Here is a 1250-nt window from a genome sequence, read left to right as displayed (position 1 = left end):
ACATAAATCACAAAAAATAAATTAAGAGGAATTCTGTCGAATAATGAACAATAGATATTAGTCTATGATTTTTCTTTCTTTGAGAACAAGATTAGTCTATGATTGAAACACAAATTGATTGAAGAATTCCATCCTTCACAATCTATGTGGCATTGAATATCGACACAACGGACAGACGTTACTCTTCTTCAGCCACTTGACAATTCACTCTTCATGATAGACATGAGAGCACGGCATGCGAGTCACTTCCAAACCAGCCTCAAACTCCTGCGTGCATATGACACATGCCCCAACCGAGTCCAACTCTTGTTGAAGGGTAACCTTCTCCAATGCTTCAATGGATGATTTGGTTGCCGGAATAAGTTTCGCCTCATAAGCCCTCATGATCGTATCGACCACCTCATCGTCATTATCATAATATCCATCGGACTCATCGAACGTTGCTTGCTCCATGAGCACGCAAATTGATATGGTTGATGTGCCAGCCGATCGAGCAACCCGTGATATATCTTGTAATACAGGTTCTTGTGCTTCAATAGGGACATTCATGTCCATAAGCAAGGACCGTTATCTTGCAACAACAATTCACGTTTGGAGAGCCTGCGCCTAATCTTTCTTGTTATGTTCCCTCCGCCTAACGGCCTACTACCAAGGACAATTGGGAAGTCATCTAGCTGTGAATGTGATGGCTCAGTATCAAAGGATGGTAGCCGCCACACCCCGTAACGGAGCTCGTAGTTGGGGCCCGTAATTCTAATTAACATACTGGAGAAAAAACGAGTAATAACGGGAGAAGGATGCAATTAATTGTTTTGGAGAGAAAAAAAAAGTAATGTAACATAGAAGGTAAGGCATTGTTTGGGAGGAGGGAATGGAATGGAAAGGAACGAAAAGAATAATTTTAAAATATTCTTCCCTTCCCTTGTTTGAGAGTTTTAATGGAGGAAATGAAAAGTTCATTCCCTTGTTTGGGAGTTTAAGTGGGAGAGAATAGAATGAGTAGGAGGGAACACTCATTCCTCTCTAATCCCTTAAAACCTTAAATTTTCATTCCCCCGAAATTGGGAGGAATTGGAGAGAATGAAATTAGATTTAATGAATTTTTTACAAAACTTCCAAAATACCCCTATATATTCAACCATTTATTTTAAAATAAGGATCTAATAGTAATATTGTTATAAAATGATTTCATTCCATTCCCTCCATGTTACTCTCAAACAAGATTACTTACATTCCATTCATTTTCATTC

The 1250-nt window shown here is 38.8% G+C and overlaps 1 protein-coding gene across 1 annotated transcript; it reads right to left on the bottom strand.

The window, feature by feature from the left end:
* Positions 1–204: 204 nt before the first annotated feature.
* LOC142608961 (uncharacterized) lies at positions 205–549 on the bottom strand. Its single transcript, XM_075780611.1, has one exon. It carries the CDS (start codon positions 547–549, stop codon positions 205–207), a length of 345 nt encoding a protein of 114 aa, XP_075636726.1.
* Positions 550–1250: the final 701 nt, after the last annotated feature.

Source organism: Castanea sativa, chromosome 9 (genome assembly GCF_040712315.1).
Source record: "Castanea sativa cultivar Marrone di Chiusa Pesio chromosome 9, ASM4071231v1".
Classification (NCBI taxonomy): Eukaryota; Viridiplantae; Streptophyta; class Magnoliopsida; order Fagales; family Fagaceae; genus Castanea; species Castanea sativa.
Note: the sequence above shows the minus strand (reverse complement) of the source record. Positions and strands in the feature narration are given on the sequence as shown.

Bases quoted from the DNA above. Each gene is read 5' to 3' on its own strand.
- LOC142608961 (XM_075780611.1), bottom strand. From the start codon at position 549: ATGAATGTCCCTATTGAAGCACAAGAACCTGTATTACAAGATATATCA.